The sequence below is a fragment of the Pogona vitticeps genome, chromosome 3 (genome assembly GCF_051106095.1).
Source record: "Pogona vitticeps strain Pit_001003342236 chromosome 3, PviZW2.1, whole genome shotgun sequence".
NCBI lineage: Eukaryota > Metazoa > Chordata > Lepidosauria > Squamata > Agamidae > Pogona > Pogona vitticeps.
In genome coordinates, this window is record NC_135785.1 from 9,616,486 (window position 1) to 9,637,479 (window position 20,994).

The following is a 20,994-nucleotide window of genomic DNA, read 5'->3' on the forward strand; positions in this document are numbered from 1 at the left end:
TTAATGTGGGATAAGACAACCTTGTCATGGCATCTCATCCCCCCCCCCAACAAAAAAAAAAAAAAAACACAGTTCTTTAACTATTCACGTATCTTTGTTTTAGGGTGATTCCTCTACGCTTTTCTGTTTATTGCTAGAGGTATACAGATTGTGGTTTTGGATTACAAATTCCCCAGGTAGCTATGCACACCTCTACTAGAATTTCTGGATAGCTCAGTTGTTTGTGGAGTCTCCTCCACCACTACAATTCAAAAGCATCAATTCTTCGGTGGTCAGCCTTCTTTATGGTCCAGCTCTCACTTCCATACATTGCTACTGGAAAAACCATAGCTCTGAGTATGTGGACCTTTGTCGGCAAGATGATGTCTCTGCTTTTTAAGATGCTGTCTAGGTTTGTCATCGGTTTCCTCCCAAGAAGCAGGCGTCTTTTAATTTCATGGCTGCTGTCACCATCTGCAGTGATCATGGAGCCCAAGAAAATAAAATCTGTCATTGCCTCCATATTTTCCCCTTCGATTTGCCAGGAGGTGATGGGACCAGTGGCCATGATCTTAGGTGTTTTTTTTTATGTTGAGCTTCAGACCATTTTTTGTGCTCTCCTCTTCACCCTCATTAAGAGGTTCTTTAATTCCTCCTCACTTTCTGCCATCAGAGTGGTATCATCTGCATATTGGAGGTTGTTTATATTTCTTCCGGCAATCTTAATTCCGGTTTGGGATTCCTCCAGTCCAGCCTTTTGCATGATGCATTCTGCATATAAGTTAAGCAGGGGGAAAATATACAGCCTTGTCTTACTCCTTTCCCAATTTTGACCCAATCAATTGTTCCATATCCAGTTCTAACTGTCGCTTCCTGTCCCACATATAGATTTCTCAGGAGATAGATAAGCTGGTCAAGCACTCCCATTTCTTTAAGAACTTGCCATAGTTTGTTGTGGTCCACACAGTCAAAGGCTTTTGCCTAGTCAATGAAGCAGAAGTAGATATTTTTCTGGAACTCTCTGGCTTTCTCCATAATCCAGTGCATGTTTGCAATTTGGTCTGTAGTTCCTCTGCTCCTTTGAAATCCAGCTTGTACTTCTGGGAGTTCTCGGTCCACATACTGCTGGAGCCTGCCTTTGAGGATTTTGAGCATAACCTTGCTAGCATGTGAAATGAGTGCAATTGTATGGTAGTTGGAGCATTCTTTGGCACTGCCCTTCTTTGGTATTGGGATGTAGATTGATATTTTCCAGTCCTCTGGCCACTGCTGAGTTTTCCAAACTTGCTGGCATTTTAATTGTACCACCTTAACAGCGTCATATTTTAAGATTTTAAATAGTTTGACTGGAATGCCATCACCCCCACTAGCCTTGTTGTTAGCCATGCTTTCTAAGGTCGACTTCACTCTCCAGGATGTCTGGCTTAAAGTCAGCAACTACATTGTCTGGGTTGTCCGGGATATCCAAATCTTTCTGATATAATTCCTCTGATGTCCTCTGCTTCTGTTAGATCCCTCCCATTTTCGTCCTTTATCATGTCCATCTTTGCACAAAATTTTCCTGTAATAGCTCCAATTTTCTTCAACAGATCTCTGGTTTTTCCTTTTCTATTATTTTCCTCTGTTTCTTTGCACTCTTCGTTTAAGAAGTCCCTCTTGTCTTTCCTTGCTATTCTTTGGAAGTCAGCATTCAATTTTCTGTAACTTTCCCTATCTCCCTTGCATTTTGTTTCCCTCCTCTTCTCTCTATTTGTAAGGCCTCCTTGGACAGCCACTTTGCTTTCTTGCATTTCCTTTTCTTTGGGATGGTTTTTCTTGCTGCCTCCTGTACAATGTTACAAACCTGCATCCAGTGTTTGCTGTGCTCTTAGCTACACCCTCCATGGTTGTGGACTGGAGGAAAAGGGAAGCACATTTAAATTGTAGGTGAGGGATATTTTTCTGCTTCTCTCCAGAGTATAGAGTGACTGAGTGGGCAGCATCTGCGAGAATGTCTGCCTCCTTTGTGTGAGTATGCGTGAGCCAGAAAGGTAGGAAAGGAACAAAGCAGCGGCAGCAGAAAGGAGGATGTCTAATTTGAGTGCAAGTTGTATTTTTCTGCTTCTCCACTGGTTTGCAGAATGAAAGAATGGGCTGGGTGTGAGATGGTGCCGGCATAGTGAATGCCTGCTTGGCTCTCTGTGTGTGCATGCTCATGCCTCCATCCATGTCTGTGTGTCTTTTTCATCTGTGCGCACACATAAATGTTTGATCGCTTGCCTGCCTGTGCGTGCATGTGTGTGAATACCCACTTTTACTCTTGGGTCTGGCTGTCCCCCTGGCTGAACACTGGCTGCTCTGCCTTCCACCCAGCCAGCCACTATGGCCATTGGCCATCCCTGCTCTAAGCCCTCCTCCTCCTCCTCCTCCTCCTCCTCCTCCCCCCCTTTATAGGCTGGCTTTTGCCTTCACCCTTTGTTGCCATGGTGCACTGGCTTTTCCTTCCCTGTCCCCCATTTCTCTCCTTTGTCATTAGAGGAACTTCCTCTATAATGTCAAAATAGCTTCTTAAGGGTGTGGAACCTGTTCCTATGGTAACATCTTGGGGGGAAATCTAAGGAAGAACGATGGGATTGCCATAATAGTAAAGTTGCTAGTTTTAACATTCAGGGACTATCCATGCCGGTCTCCCTGGGCATGTTCCCAAGGAGATTCCAAACATGCAAGTAGCTATGTGGATTCTTACCGCAAATCACTTCTAGCAGACCACAAGGAGCAGGTCTTTTGTAAAGGCAGTAGGTCTCGGGCAAGCTGGACAGTTCCAGGATACTCTAGAAGAAGGAAATGGTAAACCACTTCTGAGTATCCACAATCAAGAAAAACCTGAAAAGTGTCACCTTATGTCAGAATTGGCTTGATGCCATGCAATTATTATTATTATTATCTCCTAGCTTGTACATAAATCTTGTATTGCTAGTGAATGAATGTTTCATCACAGTTGTTTCTTTGAAAAAGGCTACCCGTACCTTGCTTAGGCAGTTTGGACTCCAAATAAATAAATGACGGTAATATCTCATGCTACAGTGACTCAGTTTTAAGGATTGCTCTTAACGTGAGGTCTTGTTGCCAAGGGGATCCCTGACACAGCTAGGAGAGCTTATTATGTCATTCTGAGCAGCTGTATCACTTGTGCAATGAAGTAATTCCTTCAGGTCCCGGTGACTAAGAAGAAAGAGGAAAGAAAACTGACCTGCCTCTACTCCAGGGCATGGAAGATACCAGTGTTTCTGTAGTTGACGGTTCTGTCTCCCTCATTTGACATTGGCTCGTAAGGCAGGAACAAAAATGTGTAAGGGCAACCCCTTATGACTCAGGAGTCCTCTCCTCCCAAATGGTGTGATGCTGTGTCCGTTTTTCAGTATAGCTCTGAAACCTGGAAAGAGAAACACATTGATTGAGATACATGAGGAGACACTCATTAGGCCCATCAGGAAAAAACCAAGTCTGGCGGCAAACGACATTGGCCATGATAGGTCCGTCGCCAGTGTTTCCTTCCTGAGCAAAGTGGTAGAGAGGGTGGTGGCTGACCAGCTCCAGGTCCTTTTGGATGAAAGCAGTGCCCTGGATCCATTCTAGTCGGGCTTCAGGCTGTGCCACAGCATGGAAATGGCATTGGTCACCCTGTTTGATGACCTCCCGAGGGAGGCCGACAGGGGCAAAATGTCTGTGCTGGTCCTCCTCGATATCTCAGCCGCCTTTGATACCATCGACCACGGTATCCTCCTGGGGAGGCTCTCCGAGTTGGGAATCGGTGATCTAGCACTTGCCTGGCCCCAATCCGTCTTGGAGGACTGTCCTCAGAGAGTACAGCTTGGGGAGAGTGTTTTGGCCCTGTGGAGTCTCAATTGTGGAGTTCCGCAGAGCTCGATTATCTCCCCAATGCTGTCTGCCTGCTCCCTCACTGGGTGTTTTTAAGAGCAAACATAAGACCTGGCTCTTTAGGCAGTCATTCCCTCCTGTCATCACCTGATTACTTTTGCCATCTTGAAATATACTATTACTGTTGTCTTTATTTTACCATATTGTTTTTTCTTTTATCCATTATTATTAGCCGCCCAGAGTAGACTTCGGTCTAGATGGGCAGGGTATACATACAGTGGTGCCCCGCTTGACGACGATAATCCGTTCCAGGAAAATAGCTGTTAAGCAAAATTGTCATCAAGAAAAAAAACACCATTGGAACGCATTGAAAACTGGTCAATGTGTTCCAATGGGGAAATACCTCATTGTCCAGCGAAGATTGCCCATAGAGAACCACTGATCAGCTGTTAAAAATCACTGTCTTCCGAAGCAGGGGTCTGGAAAGCAGCCATTTTGCGAAGGCAGGGAAGGCATTTTGCGGAGGGAAGCCATTTTGCGGAACCAGAAAAATCATCGTGTAGCGAACAAACGGTTTGCGAAGCAGCTTCTAATCAACGTAATGCGGATTTCCCCCATTGGAACCATCATTTTGCGATCGCAATAGCGATCACAAAAATGTCATGGTTACGCGATTTTGAGGTCATGCGGGGTAAGCGTCTAGCAGGGCACCACTGTACATACACACACACACACACACACACACACACACACACACACACACACACACATGCGTGCACGCATGCATGCATACATACATACATAAGGTTCGGAAGCAAACCAGAGAAGCTAGAATATCTGCTGCCCTGCCCAAAGGAGGTGACTGGTTTCATTAATCAGATAACATCAGCACCACAGAATTGCCCCCTCTGAGATTAATCATCCTTTATTTGCAACTGCAATTGTTTTGTTGACAGTCACGAGCCAGGCTTATATTGCAACATCAGAGAAACCTCCACTGATGACAGCTAGGAAAGAATGTTGCTAGAAATACCTTCTTTTATCTTGATACACAGCTGTTAGCTTTGTGCTGTCTCATGCAAGATTTTTTGCTGTTTCAATGAAAAGAGAGAACCAGGCTTGTTGTAGGAAAAGAGAATCTGGCATGTTGTAGGAAATGGGTGCGGTTGCTTGTTGGTGGTTGTCACGATCCCCACGTGGCCCCTGCTTGTTTCACCAAACTAAGAGCTCACACTACGTGCCCCTTCTGCTGCCACCCATTGATTACAGCAACAGTACCTATTATTAATAATCGAGGTCCTGGCCATATGTCATTTTAAAAGAACCAGATAGAAATAATTTATTAATACAGATGTCGATCCTTCAAGCAATGTTGTTAACTCTTAACAAACATCCTCCTTCATCCACTCTCAAGCACCACTCTCCCGCCTGATTCCAAAACACTCTCTAAACTCTCAGTTTCCTCAACTCACTCCCTATCTAAACTCCCCCTCCTCCTGCTGAGTCTCTTATATCTCGTGACTCCACCCCTCCAGCACTTCCATTGGTCTATGCAATAGCATATGAATATTCACGACCTGGACGGACGCCCCAGTGGTTAATAATGTATTTGTGTCTGTCTTGGGCTAGAGTTTGGGAGATCCAGACCGGGGTTCTCTCTTCACCCATTAAACTCACTGGACAACTTGCACCGTTCATTTTCTCTTAGACTGATCATTGTGAGGAATAAGTAGAGAGGAGGTTGGCCACATACAGTGTTTGTTTATTTATTTATTTATTAAATTTATACCCCACCCCTCTAGACCATGTCTACAGTGTTGTGAGCTCCCCAAAGAAAAGTTGGGATATAAATATTAGTTATATGAACAGATCATTGGACTACGTAGTCCTTTAGTGTGATCCACCAGGGCTGTTCTTTTGATAACAATGAGCTGAGGAAAGGCTGTTGTGGTGATTACCTTGCTTTGGCTCATGTAGGAGGTTATTTGCATGCACCAATGGGAGCTGTTGGGAGGCGGAGCCAGAGAAATTAGAAGGGAGGGGTGAGTTTGAGTTGAGTTAGTTCTGTCAGTGACCATCAGAGAGGAGAGTATGAAGTAGAAGTTAGTCTGTGGTAGTTAGAGTGTGTGGCAAAGTTAGGAGTTAAGAGGTTGGAACTTATAGAAAGCTAAGAGAGTTAAGAGTGAAATAAGTTATTAATAATCTAATGAATACATTAAAGTCTGTGAAGAACCTGTTTAAGCAAACTGTAATCAATAAACCGGTGGTGTTCCACTTTATACTCAGCTGGGACCTCAATCTTTCTAATTAAAGGGTATTGACAGAGGTCAGTTGGTGGCAGCAGAAAAGAGAGAACGTGTTGTGGGCCTCAGGCTAGTGAAACAACCTGGGGACACATGAGGGGCGCGTCACAATTGGTGTCAGCTTGTGGGATACAGTGGTGCCTCTACTTCCGACCATAATCCATTCCAGAAGATGGACGTAACTCGAAATGGTCGTAAGTCGAAGCACCATTTCCCATGGGAACATGGGAATGCATTGAAATGCAATTAATCTGTTCCGGCTGAAGAAAAGAAATACCCCCCCCCCAAATCACTGCAAGACTCATTGGAAATGCAATTAATCCCTTCCAGCCAAAGGAGGGGGGGAGAAAAGCAATCAAGTGTGAAAGACCCATTGGAAATGCACAGAAAACAAATGGAGCCGATCGGAAATGCATAGAGAACAAAGGGGGCAGGTCAGAAATGCAAAGAAAACAAAGGAAAAAGGAAGGGAAGCATGCAGGACCCATCGGAAATGGGGAAAAAACCAAAAAGCAACCAAACCTCCCAAGACACATTGAAAATGGGGGAAAAAAACCAAAAACCAAATCAGAAATGGGAAAAAACACTCCAAAAAGCAACAAAACACCCCAAGACCCATCAGAAATGGAGGGGGGAACCCAACAAACAAACAAACAAACAAACCACCCAAGACCCATCAGTAATGGGGGAAAAAACCCCAAAGCAACCAAAGCCCCCAAGACCCATTGGAAATGGGAGAAAATACACCGAAAAAGAAATAAATCCTCCAAGATCCATCGGAAACGGGGGGGGGGGACACACCAAAACAAACAAACCCCCCAAGACCCATCAGAAATGGGGGAAAAAAACCAAAAAACAAACAACAACCCGCCCAAGATCCATCGGAAATGGGAAAAACACTTCAAAAAGCAACAAACTCCCCAAGACCCATCAGAAATGGGGGGAAAACGAACAACCGCCCAAGACGCATCACGGCACAGAAATATAACCCCTACAGCTCAAAACTACACTGCAAAAACACCCAGAACAGTTTTTTAAAAGAAGAAAACAGCACCTTACCTTACCAGGCAGCCCAAAGCCTCCCTGCAAGCACACACGCACACACGCTCGCTCAGAAGCAGAAGGAGGTAGTCCCAAGCCTCCTCTGATGCCCACTCTCTAACTGCTGGGGGCAAAGAGCTACAAAGAAGCAGCCTCGTCGCCACCTACAGTTAGAAATTTGAATTTCCCGCCTTTTTCTGTTCATAAATCAAAGCTCCGGCCGCAAGTCGAAGCAAAATTTTGCAGCCGGAGCTGGTGGTAACTTGAAATGGTCGTAAGTAGGGACATTCGTAAGTCGAGGCACCACTGTACGTAGCGTGAGCCCTTTGTTTGGTGAAGCAAGCAGGGGCCACGTGGTAAACGTCACAGCTGCCCACTGCAACACATACATTTCATGCCCCTTTGAATTGCCACCTAGCCACAGTTGTTGCATTTTATTTGTGTCTTTGCTTTTGTCATTAAAGGTACGGCAGAAAGTCGGTGAGTTTGTGCGAAAACAGATCTGAATTCTCAAGCCGGGAGATGTCTGCCTACCAGGACCGGAACATCAGCCCCAATGCCAGACAAAAAAGAGGTAGGCTTTGGGGGGGGGGGGAGAGTGTTTCGCAAGCACAGCTTGACTGGGGTCGGGGAGGAGGAGAATGGCTTTTTTCCAGCTGTACCGTGACAGCCAGTTTGACACAAGTTTGGACACCCTCACAGATCCAGGCTGGCCAAATTAGGGCTCCAAAGGGGTACATTAGAGATAGGCAACTTTGCTGGGGGTGGGGTGGGGGAGCAAGGACCATTCCCCCCCCCCCAGATTGGTTGGCAGTGCGGGCTGCACCCCCAGTGGGCTAAAGTTGGAAGGGCTATAGCCAGAGGGTGGGTCTGTCTGTCTGTCTGTCTGTCTGTCTGTCTGTCTGTCTGTCTGTCTGTCTGTCTGTCTGTCTGTCTGTCTATCTATCTATCTATCTATCTATCTATCTATCTATCTATCTATCTATCTATCTATCTATCTATCTATCTATCTATCTATCTATCTATCTATCTATCTATCTATCTATCTATCTATCTGTCCCCTGCCCTTTTAGTGACAAGTCACTACTCTGGATGGCTACAACAGGAATACTTTTTAAAATGTATTGATTCTTTTATATATTAAGTATTAAAATAAATCTATTTCCTTGAAATTAGAAAAGTCCCAGTTCAAGCAGAATCATGTTTTAACTGAAAAAAAGCCCCATTATGCCCTCTAGTGGCCAGGTTTTTGATTTTTTTTTTTTCATTTTTAAAAAAATAGCATTGGGATGGTGTGAAGGGGTCGAAAACTTTGAAAACTTTCCTTCCACGCTCTTAGAGGACACAAGTTGGAAACGTTTTTTTAAAAAGGGAGGGGTTATATTGGGGGCTATGGGGTGTGTCAAGCACGGACATTGTGGCGGGCTGCATGCAGACATGATCCACATTTTGCTTTCCTCAGTGCCCCATAGATACTGCAATCATCCTTCTGACCCTGACAGAGAAGTGGTCCCTACGTTATAGACATCACGCGGAGACTTTAGAAAGAAAAAGACTTTGCATAATAACCCACTTGCCTCTTATGCTGAGCTTGGAAAAGTTACTTTTTTGGGACTACAGTGTCCAGAATTCTGCAGCTAGGATGGCCAGTGATGATTGCTGGAAGCTTTCTGATGGTGGTGTAGTCTAAAAAAAGAGAGGTTGTTTCTTCTGTGTCTACCTAGGACATTCCTTGCTCTCTCCTTAGTTATTTACTCTGCCCTTCAGGCTGTTTCACTAGAATATCAAGACTTTCGTTCACCGTCCAGTGATAATCTAAACGTATGCCGCAAGAGATAGTTGGAAACGCTGCGTTGTGCCAGTTGCAGCCTTTCTTCCTGAGATCCCCCTTTAACTGGAGTTGCTGTGGATTGGATCTGACACCTTCCATGTAAAGAGTGGGACTTATTGCTGAGCACTGGCCACTTCTTGCTTGGCAATGTTTTTGGGCTTCTGGCAGTTGCACAGTGCATAGATTTGCTACTCACAACATGTAAAGCTGTCCCACTGAATCCCCTATTGAGCCCTGAGCTGGCACATGTGGTTATCACTGAACCAGGAGAGAGTGTTCTAAACCTGGCCCCTTCCTCTCCATTCCTGTTTGCCTTGAATGCACACATGGCAGCAATCTGAAGGGAGTGAAGCTCTGTGATCTGTGGCCACTCTCCATGTGGGTTGGAATCTTGATTTTTTTTCAGAGGCCCACACAAATAGTGAAGCTGATCCTTCTGCCAAGGGTGATGGAAGACAGAAACAAAATTCAAAATCATCTTGATAGGCTGGAGCACTGGGCTGAAAACAACAGGATCTAATTCAACAGGGATAAGTGCTACAGCCCGGAAAAAGAAACCAAATGCACAGTTACAAGATGGGGGATACCTGGCTCGGCAATACTACAAGCGAGAAGGATCCTGGAATTGTTATAGATCACAAGCTGAATATGAGCCAACAGTGTGATATGGCTACAAAAAAGGCAAATACTATTTTAGGCTGCATTAACAGAACTATAGTTTCCAGATCCCATGAGGTCCTAGTTCCCCTTTATTCAGCACTGGTCAGGTCTCACCTTGAGTATTGTGTCCAGTTGTGGACACCACACTTCAGGAAGGATGCTAACAAGTTGGAACAAGCTCAAGTATGATCAGGGGGCTGGAAACCAATGCTGAAGGAATTGGGCATGTTTAGCCTTGAGAAAAGAAGGCTGAGGGTCATATGACAGCACTTTTCAAATACATGAAATTCAGAGGAGGGGCAGGATCTGTTCTCAATCATCCCAGAATGTAGGACATACAGCAATGGGTTCAAGTTACAGGAAGCTAGATTTCAGTTGAATATCAAGAAAAACATCCTGACTGTTGGAGCAGTACAACAGTGGAACGAATTACCTCAAGAATTGATTATTGCTCCAACACTGGGGGCATTCAAGAGGAACTTAGACAACAATCTCATTTGCATCAAACGGCGTTGGATTTGATGGCCTCGTAGGCCCCTTCCAACTTTACTCTTCTATGTTTCTATGAACTGGAAATGGAACACTTCTTGCTTGGATGTTTATGACCAGCAAGGATGAGTCAGAAAACATATAGTCTACATTGTCTAAAGTTTACCAGTTAGAAATAAGAGATAGGAGGAGAGGATCTCTTGGAACAGTTCGTTGACCGGTTGAGCCTTTGACTGGCAAATCAAGCAAAGTGGAGTGAGAATCAAATGTAAGATTAGGGCTCCCTTTCTCTTTCCATTTCAGTCACTCCTGTCTCCTTACATGCAGTGGTTGCTTGGCATCTCACCTCATTGTTCTGTGGGACAACGAGGGATGCAAGATGGTATTTTCTATATTCAGACAGACACATGGTACTGCCTTAGGTTGTTTATGAGTCTGTATGTCCTGCATTTGGAAAACCTTTGGTTTCAGCTATTTGAGGTTTTGGAAGTTTTGCCATGTAGTGCACTGGTTCTTAACCTTGGGTTACTCAGGAGTTTTGGACTGCAACTCCCAGAAGCCTTCACCACCAGCTGTCCTGACTGGGGTTTCTGGAAGTTGCAGTTTAAAAGCATCCGAGTAACAAAGGTTAAGAACCACTGATGTAGTGTATTCCAGAAAGTCTATAAACACCACAGTGACAAGACAGGCAGTCTGTAATTCTTCCAGCGCTTTCACAACTGCACGTGATACATCTTGTGTGTTCACTATAGGCACAGTTCACAGATTTGCCTGCCAGTCTTGACCGCCATATCCCCATGCCCAAAATTTGGTGTGTGTGCGTGGGGGGAGGGGGAGAACAAGTAAATCAGCCTCCAGTGAATGATGATTCACTATTTAAACACACAGGCTCACATCACATCTTTTTAACATTAAAAAAACAGTTCACTAAACTGAAAGTGGTCTTCCAACCACTTCCAATGGGTTTTTGTTTGGTTTTGTTGCCTTCTATTCCAGGGGTTCCAGTATGGGTCCTGGTAAGTCTCAAGGTTGTGTTAGCTGGAGGTTCTGGGAATTGCAGTTCACAAAGTAACATTTCCAAGTTCTGACCAAAAACTTACTTAACTATTAAAGGAGTCTTGTAAGATGGTACTGCCAGGTGACACCATCTCAGATTTCAGGGCAAAGCCATTTAGGTATTTGGGAGGATGGGGAGAATCTCAGTAAGTCTGGTCAATTTCAAGAAGGCTGCAAAATAAAGAAGTATATTTTACAGTGGAACCTCTACTTAAAAACTTAATCCGTTTTGGAATGGTGTTCTTAAGTTGAAACGTTCTGAAGTTGAAGCAAAATTTCCCATAGGAATGGACTGAAAACCAATTAATCCGTTCTGGCTGTGTAACAGTATTTGGGGAGTTGTAGTTTTTTAAAAAAAATTATATTATCTGTATATGTCAAAGGTGAATAGCAGCCACCTAATTATGTAAAAAAATTATGCCTCTGATATCCCTTCATAGCGTATGTGGGCTCACTTACTTCTTTCTAAAGGTATTTCCAGAGGAGTGGCCATTTTAGTTTCTTGTCTGTTGAATTAAAAATGAGCAAGAATCTTACTAGCTTTTAAAGGACCACAAATTTTATTGGGCATAAGCTTCCACCGATGGTATCTGAAGAAATGGGCTGGAGTTCACACAAAAATCACGCAACACGAAATGGGTTAATTTTCAAAGTGCCAGAAGATCCCCTTATTGTTCCTGCACCAGCTTTCTAAAGCTTAATAATGCAAGGCAAAAGTAGATGTCCAGAGGTATCAGGATCTGGAAGAGTGCTCCCTCAAGTGGCAAAAGAAAGTGTTATTGTGAAAACACATTAAAGAGAGAAGTGTGTGTGTCATCTGGATTATCCCTGGAATGTAAACAGCTTCCTTTGCATGTCTCAGTCAAGAGCCACGCATAAGAAAGCAGGTCACATTGCTGCGGAGAAAATGTTGTTAGAACAGGAAAGACACATTCTTCTGAATGTGTGTTTTGACGCTAAGGAAGTAGAATCAGTAAGGTGGCTGCAGATGGAAGGTGCTCCTGTAGAATAATCACACATATTCTGAACTGCAGAGGGAAGTTCCAGACTGGTACTCTTACTGTCTTAAAGACAGGCAGCAAGAAGCAGCCCCTTGGCCAGCAGGTTTTGGCTTCCTTTGTTATTTATCTCCTTTTCCTATTTTAATTTTGACTGCCAGTCAGAGGAAATACTGTTTCTGCGCCTGTCCACACTAGCATATAGATGTAGTATATGGATTGCTGATGACATGGTTTAGATTGGGGAAAAAGACCTCATCCACAAATGTTTCTACTTAGAATGATCCATCCTTCCCCTTTAAGAGCTGTTGCACACCTTTCTGGCCCGGTGGTAGGGCATGCATTCTTTTTGGCACACTTCTTGTTTAGCCGGGAGATAGCAGCCTCCAGCAACCTCTGCCATTATTGCTGCAGATTCTAAAAGAGAAGAGAGAAAGTGGGAGAAGAATGAGGGAAGAGAAGCTGGGAGAGGAAAGAGAGAAAATGGAATGGCAATGGCGGAGAAAGAGAGGAGCAACATTAAAAAATAATTTCACTTCCCTTGATCCTCTGCAAATGATCAGGAGAAGCACTTAATTGAGAGCTGATCAAGCTTGAAGGGGCCATTTGTTATTTGGACAGGAGGAGAATGCCAAATGGCACATCAACAGACCCTTTGTAGCCCGATCCACCCCACACTCCGAATGGCCAGTCTGGGCAGGCCCATGTGGTACTTTCTCAGGCATTAAAAGAAATCAGTTGTCTTTGGTTCCCATACGCTTTGAGTTGTGGAGGCAGGGGCTGACATTTGTTGCTACACCCGAGGGAACAAAATGTATGGTGCCCTCCCTCCCTGCACCTCCAGCCTAGACATAAACGCCCAAGTCTCAAGCACCGAGCAGGCTACCGTAGCCCTGAAGCGAATGTGTCCATCATGGGTTCCCTTGTCATTTTTTTAAACCTGTTTATTTAAGGCTAAGCTCGGGGCATTTTAAGAGACAGTCTCCCCCAACTGTTCCAAATACCCTTGCGCCATGAATGAATGAATGAATGAATGAATGAAAGAAGAAGACATGACAGACAGGGTGGTCTTTGTGGATGGATTTGGTCTTCTTCCACTAACAGTCCAAGGCAATGTTTACATCTACATATGCTGTTCTCAGCTTATAATGTTAATGCCCCTCTTAGATTTGGTTGTTTTTAATTCTTGATTTTACCTACTACTTAATTGACTCTAAATCTCAGGCCCTTGAGTCCCCCAACCAGCCAAGGGTAGGATGTTGTTTTTCGACTGGCAGGCAAACTCCTAGTTTGTTTTGGGAGGCTTTTGGCAACAGATCGCACTTGCTATGGAAGGGGCTTTTACCTGAACAGGGGCTTCTCTTATTCTTCTAATGCCGTGGTTTTTTTTTCAACTGCATGTGTGTGTTTAAGCTTTTATTAATTCTATGTGGTTATACTATTTTAGGTTGCTTTGAATCCCACTTGTGGGACATAGATAGGATATAAATCGAAGGAATAGACCAATAAGTGATGTAAGAGTAAGTGGTATGCCGTGGTATCATTTTGCAAGCATAGAGTTCCCTCTGTGAGCTTGTAGAAACCCTTTCTTATCCTTGCACAAGCATAAAAAAAGGCTTTGATTCTACTTGTGCAAGCTGTTGCAAGCCATGTCAGTCACAAGCTGTCACACATCTCATTTTAACTCCACTGCAGTAGTTGCACTTCCTGTTTTCCTACTGCCAGCTGACAACACATTTTTCTTCCAGCCTAACCTTTAGCATAATCTAGTGTATGGTTTCCAAATCCATTTTTAATATAGCATTTCCTTTAAGTCTCCCTGAGATCATTTTTTCTTAGCAGCTGAAATGTAACTTTTTCATTTATAAGGTAACTAAACAGTGTGGTGTGTAGCGGACAGGGTGATGGACTGAGGAGACCTTGGTTTGAGTCACTGTTAGTGGGTAGGCTGATTAAATCATTTTTTAAATATCTCACTTACCTTGAAAACCCTATTGGAGACAACCTGATGGCTTATAACACGCAAAGAGATGTTATTTCATACTCACAGCTTGCAAAGGGATTGCTTTACTTGGGAAAAGAGATGGAGGGATAAGAACGTAAGAAGAGCCCTGCAGGATCAGGCCAAGGACCCATCTAGTCCAGCTCCCCATATCTCATAGTGGCCCCATTAGATGCCTCTGGGAGCACAAGAGGGACCTTTCTCCTGATCCCCCTCCCCTGCATCTGGCATTTGGAAATACCTTCTTCTAAGCCTGGAGATTATATACATCCCCATCATGGCTTGTAACCTGTGATGGACTTTTCCTCCAGGAATCGGTCCAATCCCCTTTTAGAGGCCTCTAGGCCAGATGCCATCACCACATCCTGTGGCAAGGAGTTCCACAGATGCCCTGCACTTAGAAAGAACAATGTCTTCATGGTAAACATAACGTTCACATATAACCGTAGCGCTTCCCGTTGTATAGGAGGCCTCATTTTAAGAGTTTGCTGCTTCCAAACCAGGTCTTGATGATTTTGTGATGTGTTCCATTTTGTTTGATGGCTTATATTTCTGGTGTTGAAAGGTTTTGTGCATAGATTTTTTTTATTTTTCATTTTTCAATTGTTTTCTTGCTGACATGTCCTGCTGTTCCATTATGTACTTGGATGAAACTTAGCTAGTCAAATTGATTCAGCCTGAGAAGGATCAATTTGGCTTACCTAGTTTGGCTTCCTTGACTCCCCAATGGTCACTTTCTTACCTGGTTAACTGCCTCCCAAGCTCCTAACGTTTCTCATTCTTTCACTTCCCACCCTCTTCCCTTGCAAACTCTAACTTTGCTTCTTTTTTTTTTCATACGCTGCAAGAGATGACCCCCTTCTGCTTTATTTTTCTCTCCCCTCTGCCTCTTTCTCCTAGCCGATTCTTCCGCCAGCCTTAATCTTGAGCGCTCAGCTCTTGCTAGAAAGCGGTTTACATTGCAAGGTCTTTCCAACCGTAGAGCGCCACCCAAAGGTAACAAAATGCTTGCAGCATTTGGTCACCACCACCTGTCTTCCTGATTCTTGAGTCCTGTCTCCATTCCATTGTGTCCTTCATTCCACTACAGCCGTGGCCACCTCCCATCACTATGTCCTTGTCTGACGTACCTTGGCATTTTGTAGAAACTGGTCCATACCGTTTCAAGGTGCTCTGAGAATGTTTTTAAAGAACTGCTGGATACTGCAGTGGTTTAGGTCTCTGGCTGCAGAGCAGAGGTTAGGAGCTTGGTTCTTGACTGTACCTTCTTGACAAGGGGCTTCATAATCCATAGGGTCCCTTGGAGGTTTGCAGTTCTAAGACTATAATATTTGTTCCAGATGTTTGCTTGGCATCAGTATCGGACTGACTGATCTGTAGTTTATAGGGCTCTGCCTATGTGCACTTCATCTTCCCATTAGATGGAGTCTGAGCCTTGGACGCCATACGGCTTTATGGATGATGCTACATGTATGCCTCTAGTCCTGAGGTACGTTGTGTAGAACTAGTGCTACGTGATATGCAGACACTTCAGTTTGCAAAATGCTGTGGGTTGACCTTGGGAGCTCACTGAACTCAAGAGCTGGTAGATCTCATTCAATGCTTGGGTCTCTCCCACATGAAAGCTTAAAGGGTATCTACACAACATAGTTATAGCAGTTTGATGGCACTTTAATTGCCATGCTTCCAGAACTTTGGGATTTGTACAACAGATATAAATGCCATAGCTTCTTGTTCCCGATGTACTGTATGTGTGTGTTTAAATAAAATCCTTTTTCCTAACACCAAGATTTTTTCTGAACAATATTTTTTTCCCCTCACCTCAAGAAATCTTGCTGAATTTCTTGTTTCTGTGATTTTTTTTTACCCAGAAGAAAATAATCCAGTCTGCATGGAATTATTATAATGCCTGTACAAAACGGCATATTTTGCTGCGCAAGGTTTCCTGAAAAGGGCATTGAGCTGAACAGAAGTTGGTATTTTCTTTTGCAAGAGAACTGGCAAATACGCTCACACTCTTATTGAAGGAACAGATACACTGCTATGCGCACACTTTTACTGAAGGAAAAGGAACATACAGTCCCAGTCTTTTTTTCTTTCTTTATGGAATGTTCCTTGCTTGAGAGTCTTTAGTAAAGGTGTAGCTTATTTCTGCTTGGCTTTATAAAGTTGCAAACATATATTAACCCCTAATGCCAGGGATAAATACAGGCAGACATCTTCCCTGTTGAGTTTATTCAGGACCTCGCAAGGAAACGTTACTGATACTGTGTGCTTGGTTGAGTCTTAGGCTGTGACTACATGGTCAAATACCCCAAAATTTGCTCTGCTTATACGTATAATGGGAGAATTTGCAGTGTTTTTTAACGGCCACATGACACAAAGGAAGATTTAAACTGTTCCATCCCTTTTTGCTCGCTAAACGCTTTTTTTCAATACCACTGGAGGGGGTTCTCCTTTTTAAAAGCCAGAATGATTCAACCAGGCTGTTTTTCATTTGTTGTGATACGTTTGTATAAAGCTGGGTGTGTGTATCTGTAGATGGTTTATCATTGACTTAGATAGTTGGGGTGTGATGTTCAGGACTGGGGTAACATGCACCTGCATTATTTCTTCTCTCCTGATCACCCTCCATTTTTTATTTAAAAAAAATTCTTAATAATAATAATAATAATAATAATAATAATAATAATAATAATAATAATAATAATAATAATAATAATAATAATAATAATAATAATAATAATAATAATTTATTGTCATTGTAAGTATATACACAGTATACCATACAACGAAATTCACAGACACCCAGAGACCAGACACATGAGATTAGCACTAGATGACCCCATCACTTTATCACTGGGTCATTGTCATTATTATTTCCCAAATTTACACTCCATAAAAGGATCGACAGAGAGGCGGGACCAGAGGAAGGAAAGAAGGGGCGCTGTGATCTAGAATGTGAAGCACACTGCATAGAATATGAACAGTGATTTCCCAAATCAACCCGCCACCCCGTTTGATCAGTGACTGCGATTTTAAACATAATACAGACTGCAAATTGCAGTGCTGATTTGGCTTTCCAGTGTAGTCGCACCCTGATGAGTCTCTGCCATTCCAACAAAAACAGTAATACTCAACCTGAATATCCAGTAAAGCTGCCCACATTTGAGGAGAGCATAGTTAAGGAGTTAAAGAACCCGAAAATCACCACATCTAACAACGCCCAATGTAATCAAGTCCCAATTCCAGCTGAAGGAGGCAGTCGTTCACCTCCAAACACCCTACTTGAAATTAGGGACTCACTAAAGGAAATAAAAGGTATGTTGGGGCATTTAGTTGATCTAATGGAGGAAAGGGTTATTCCTTCTTTAGCCGCCACTCCCAACCCTACAGGAACATCCAATCTCCCTCCTAAAGGTGCTAATAAAAATATTTGGGTTTGTGTTGTGGAAGTCTTGGCAGTGCTGCATAAATCCTGCATTTCACCCGCTTCTAAAGTGCATTTTCTCTCTACACTTTAGACTCCCGACACCATAAAGCAGCAAAGAGTGTGACATTTAATCTTTTTTTTTGTAAGCTCTTGTTCTATGGCAAATTACACCAGACAGTGACATTCATGGTGATTTTTAGGGTTTTTTCCTGCCCCTTCATATTTTGAAATACAGTAAATGCAATTAATTTTCTCTCTCCAGCACAGACCTACATCACAGATTTCCCACGGTTGGGAAACTTAACTTTTTTGGACTATGCTTTGCATGGTCCCCCAGCCAGCTTAACCGTCTTGTTTGGTATCCAAAGAAGATCACGTTCCCATCTCCAGACCTCCATTCTGGAAGCTGCAATTCTGCTGAGGCAGACGCTAATGATTGGAAAAAAGGATCATCCATGTCACTCATGCTATTCATATTCATGAGCTGATTTGCATGAACCCATGAGAGGACTGGAGAGGCGGAGTCAGCAGCTACATGAGGCTTGGCGGGAGAAGGAGGAGTCAGATAGGGCTGGTTAGTCAGAGAGAGAGAGGGAACAGATACTGAGAGAGATAGAGCTGGTTAGGAAAATAGGTAGAGAAGGTGGTAATGATATACCGGTAGCAAGAGAAAAGAAGTATGTACTGACAGGACTGTTGATTATTTACTTTTGTATAAGGTGTATCTGAGAAACTTCTGTTCTTATTCAATCAATCTATTTATTTATTTTATTTTATTTTATTTTATTTTATTTATTTATTTATTTATTTATTTATTTATTTATTTATTTATTTATTTATTTATTTATTTATTTATTTATTTATTTATATCCCGCCTATCTGGTCAGTTAAGACCACTCTAGGCAGCTAACAACATAAAAATAAGACAATAAATATATATAAAACAAGTTACATAAAATAGACATTACAAAAACTGAGAGCAAACAATGGGGAGTAAAGAAAGAGACAAGTGTTCTGTTCACAAGACAAGTGTTCTGACAAACATCATTTATATTGTGGATTGAGGTAATCCACTGGTGGCAGCGAGAAGAAAACACAATGTGAGCCTTTGTGAGGGGAGAACAAGCAGGGGCCACAAGGGCGAACGCCACAGGAACATTTGGGCATTTTCTGTTTTACCCCTTGGGAAATCATAACTGTTGAAACTGGTATAACGCTTACATAGGTTCATGCTGCAGGATACATGCAAATATGCTTTTGCAAATATTATTCTAGTTTGAATGCCTCGTTGAACTAGACTAATAAAATACCTGTATAAGCATGATCTCATTTTGAGGGCTTGCCAAATTGCAGCATAAAATTATCGTCTGTCCTGCACAACGAGGGAAGGGCGAGGAAGATTAATTTCCAGGAGACGTTTCTGGCCCAAAAGGATTCCAGACTTAAACCTCAGGATATTAAGAGTTAGAACTGGGTAGTATATTTCATGTAAGACAATACCATTTTGAGTATGAGTGTTGTTTGAATATTTGAATACCATTTGTTTGAATGTCTGAAGCAGTGCTGAGCTCTAACATGATCTGTACAGTCCCCTTAATATACTTCTGGCCTTGTAGCTTTTTAGTTTATCGTTGTGTTACATCCCCGGAAAGACTAGAAAACCAACATTCCCTTTAACGGACATGGAAACCTGCCTATAGACAACTGTGTGACCAAATGGGCCATTTTAGTTCTCCTGCTCACTTCCTGCTCACTTCATTTCATAGGGTCTCACTCATATCCAACCCAAAGTACTAGCTGTTTGTCTCTTTTGATTTTAAGGTTAGCATCAGCTGTGACTGTTTTAGTAAGTAGTACCTTTTGCCATAAACATCACTATGACTTCTTGTTTTCATGGCTAATTAATCCAAATACAAGTCTTCACTTGGATCGCTCTTCAAGCCAGGTGGCCGAGTTTGACAGGGACCCACATAAAAAAATAAGTTCACTATTTCAAATGGTGGAGAGAAGGGTCACTGTTTTGGTCACAGAAAGATTTGAATACTGCTGTTTTCCCACGGCTGTTATTCCTCCTATCCTTTATTTGCTTGATTCACCTGCTTTCCTCTAACCCGTCCTTGACCTCCCTATATCTGTCCTGCCAGATCCAGAATCTAAAGAGAGAGACGTTACCCGTCGCTTTTCCTTAGCTTCCTCCATCAGCACCACAACTAACACATCTGCTCTAACCAAAGGTACAGTCGGTCACCCTAACCCTTTCGCCGCCTCTTTTACTGCACTGATGTTGGTATAAATGGCACAATCCTTGAAAACGTGTAGCCTGACCTTGCAATCTGGTCCGCAAGGCAAAGAGTAAAAACAAGTGCAAGATTTTTTTTCCTACTATCTAACAGTATTTGGTGTTTATGCTGGGCTCATGCTGAACTTGTGGCTATTAAACAGGATAACTGTTCTGGGAATTCATGGTGAGGTACAAATCAAAAGCTTACATCCATTGTTTCAGGGATAATGCAGGAGGGAAGAGCCCTAAACATAGTTAGAGAAAGCCATAAGAATTACAGTACTCTGAAGAAGGAGGGAGTAAATCCTGAGCAGAACAGTTTGCATATCAACAAGTTACACAGAAATGACAAAAGGGTGATAAGAAATGATACAAATAAAGATCTCTGAGCACACCTAACTATCTATCTGTCTATGACTGCCAACCACTGCTTCAGGTTATGTGTTACATGCATTGATGCTTTTAGTTTCCAGTGCAGTCCTGATAGAACATTTCAGGCTGTGAAGTGACACCATCATGATATTGCTCTTATTTTGAGTCATTCGGTTGCATATTTTCAATGCCTGTAGCAGAAGTGCATTCACTTCTGGGACTGAGGGCTGTTCTAGTTTGAACCAGAAGTTGAATTTGAACAGTGCTGATTGGCTGGCTGTGGTGTCCATTATGGCCACTTCCTCCTCCTTCAGTTGGGTGATTTTTGTCTTCGTCTTTCTTGGAGCAGTTGTCAAGTACAAACACAAGAATAACAGGAAAACAAAAAACAAAAAACACCACAAAGCAATAAAGCCATCAAACCAATTAGGTAAACATGCAATATACTGTACATATGGAAGTATAATGAAAGCAGAGGAAAACAGGGCATATGTTCTGGGTTTTGGCATCTTGTGCTCATTGATTATAATATTAAATTGCTGTTCTTGGTGGTTTGTGGTGTGATTTCCATGAAGATAAACAAATTAGAAAAGTTTTCAAAGCAGAAGCTGTGTTAGTCGGTGCAAGTATATCAGACACACACACCCCTAAAAAGTTTCGTAACTTAAAGACTAATTGCTGTATTTTAACT

At 42.8% G+C, this 20,994-nt stretch overlaps 1 protein-coding gene across 17 annotated transcripts in view; it reads left to right on the forward strand.

The window, feature by feature from the left end:
• Window positions 1–20,994, forward strand: part of MCF2L2 (MCF.2 cell line derived transforming sequence-like 2) — a 277,556-nt gene that overhangs the window by 241,501 nt on the left and 15,061 nt on the right. For 9 of the 17 annotated variants that reach the window (XM_072996252.2, XM_078389785.1, XM_078389782.1 and 6 more), the window contains exons 26-28: window positions 7,646–7,755; window positions 15,118–15,213; window positions 19,795–19,884. In XM_072996252.2, coding sequence (XP_072852353.2) covers window positions 7,646–7,755; window positions 15,118–15,213; window positions 19,795–19,884 — 296 coding nt within the window. The remainder of the gene's footprint in view (window positions 1–7,645; window positions 7,756–15,117; window positions 15,214–19,794; window positions 19,885–20,994) is intronic. The other 8 variants (XM_078389786.1, XM_072996253.2, XM_078389791.1 and 5 more) reach the window with 2 other exon arrangements.